Source organism: Lactuca sativa, chromosome 6 (genome assembly GCF_002870075.4).
Source record: "Lactuca sativa cultivar Salinas chromosome 6, Lsat_Salinas_v11, whole genome shotgun sequence".
NCBI classification, from domain to species: domain Eukaryota; kingdom Viridiplantae; phylum Streptophyta; class Magnoliopsida; order Asterales; family Asteraceae; genus Lactuca; species Lactuca sativa.
Window position 1 is genome coordinate 164977227 of NC_056628.2, and position 2409 is coordinate 164979635.

Genomic DNA, 2409 nt, shown 5'->3' on the forward strand with positions numbered 1-2409 from the left:
AGCGATATATCTGGGGTTTAGCATCGCAAATCAAAGGCATGGTGATCGCATCACAGCCTACGACTTATGACAGTACCAAGAGCATAGCTCATCAGCTAACCCTCACAGAGATCCAAGGAACATAAGTAATCTCAAAGGCTAAGTCTCCCAAATCTAGAAAAAACAAGCGCAAGTTTAATAGGAAGAATCCCAAACAATCATCTGAGAAAAGACAAGAAGTGGCAACCAATTATGCAGCCACAACAGGAGTACCTACGCAACCAAAATCTTCATGGTGCAATCAATGCAACCGCCATCATCCAGGTGACTGTTTTGTCTGCATGAAGTGCAAGAAAAGGGGGCATACTGCTAGTTACTGCAGGAGCACAACACCTGCAACAGTCAATCAACAAACCAATAATGGGACAGGTCTTGGTGAAGGAAGAAAATGCCACGAGTGTGGGGAGGTTGGACAGATCAAGAAAGAATGTCCAAAGTTAAGGAGTCAAGGAGGCATAGGACGTGGCAGGGCGTTTGTGATCGGAAGCAGAGAGGCTATCCAGGACCCTTCGGTCGAATCTGGTATGTTTCTCATAGATAATTTATATGCTACCATACTCTTCGACTCTGGAGAAGATCGAAGTTTTATAACTCTGACATTTAGAAAATTGTTAAGTCATAAGTCTAGCAGATTAAAAGAAATCTATGAAGTAGAAATTGCTGACGGACAATCTGAGAAAACACATGAAACCCTAGAAAAATGTTTGTTAACTCTTAATAACTACCTTTTTCACGTCAACCTCATGCCAATGCCAATCGGTAGTTTTGATGTCATAATTGGCATGGATTGGTTATCTTCACACCATGCTGAAATTTTATGTCATGAGAAAGCCATACGACTATCCTTACCAAATGGTGAAGCCCTGATTATCTATGGTGATAAATCTGGGAAGAACCTCAAAGTCATCTCTTGTACTAAGACCTAGAAATATCTACATCAGAAATGTAGCACATTATTAGCCCTCAATGTAGATAGGAAGAGAAAGACAAAGAAATCAAGGACATACCTCAAGTATGTGATTTCCCTGACATGTTTCCTGAGGATCTACCTGGAATACCTCCCGTCCGACAAGTTGAGTTTCGAATCGACTTAATTCCAGGAGCAGTACTAGTAGGGAAATCTCCTTATCGATTGGCTCCGTCTGAAATGCAATAATTGTCTAGCCAACTACAAGAACTTCTTGAAAAAGGATTTATCAGACCAAGTTTCTCACATTAGGGAGCACCAATCTTGTTTGTCAAGAAGAAGGATGGATCCTTTCGAATGTGTATTGATTATCGGGAGCTGAACAAGCTAACAATCAAGAATCATTATCCGCTTCCAAGAATTGATGATCTATTCGATCAACTGCAAGGATCTAGCTACTACTCAAAGATAGATCTTAGATCTGGATACCATCAACTCAGGGTACAAGAGGACGACATTCGGAAAACAACATTTAGAACTCATTATGGTCATTATGAGTTCTTAGTTATGTGTTTTGGACTGACCAATGCCCCAGCAGTGTTTATGGATCTCATGAATCGCGTTTGCAAACCATACTTGGATAAATTTGTGATCGTATTTATTGATGATATATTGATATATTCACGAACCAAGGAAGAACACGGTCAACACCTGCAAATAATCTTGGAGCTACTAAGAAAAGAAAAGTTGTATGCTAAATTCTCCAAATGCGAGTTTTGGATTACAAAAGTACAACTTTTAGGTCATGTAGTTAGCAATGAAGGAATTCATGTTGAACCATCCAAAGTCGAGGCAATTAGGAATTCGAACGCACCAAAGACACCAACAGAAGTGCGTCAATTCTTAGGACTTGCTGGCTATTACCGCAGATTCATAGAGAATTTCTCTAAAATAGCCAAGCCGCTTACAACACTAACCCAGAAGGATATGGAGTTCAACTGGGAAGACAAACAAGAAGCTGATTTTTAGAAACTGAAGCAAATGTTGTGTAGTACACCAATCCTATCCCTTCCAGATGGGACAGAAGATTTCGTCGTGTACTGCGACGCATCAAGTCAAGGATTGGGATGTGTGTTGATGCAAAGAGGAAAAGTTATCGCCTATACATCACGACAACTTAAGGTGCATGAGAATAATTACACTACCCATGATCTTGAATTAGGAGCTGTAGTTTTTGCACTAAAAATTTGGAGACATTACTTATACGGTACTAAGTGTACTATTTTTACCGACCACAAGAGTCTCCAACACATATTGTTGGGTTGAAGATTCGCTAGAGGATTGCGTCATTGGGCTCGGCTTTTAGTCCAATTATTTTGTACTCCGGTTTGGGCCTGTCCACCCGAGAAGCCTTTTAGATTTATTATATAAGTATATGCTTGCATGCATATTAGGTTAACGCT

General features: G+C 40.1%; 1 protein-coding gene across 1 annotated transcript; it reads left to right on the forward strand.

Moving 5' to 3' along the window:
- Nucleotides 1-320: 320 nt before the first annotated feature.
- LOC128126917 (uncharacterized) lies at nt 321-965 on the forward strand. The gene has a single exon (XM_052765092.1). The coding sequence runs from the start codon at nt 321-323 to the stop codon at nt 963-965; it is 645 nt and encodes a 214-aa protein (XP_052621052.1).
- The last annotated feature ends 1444 nt before the right edge of the window (nt 966-2409 follow it).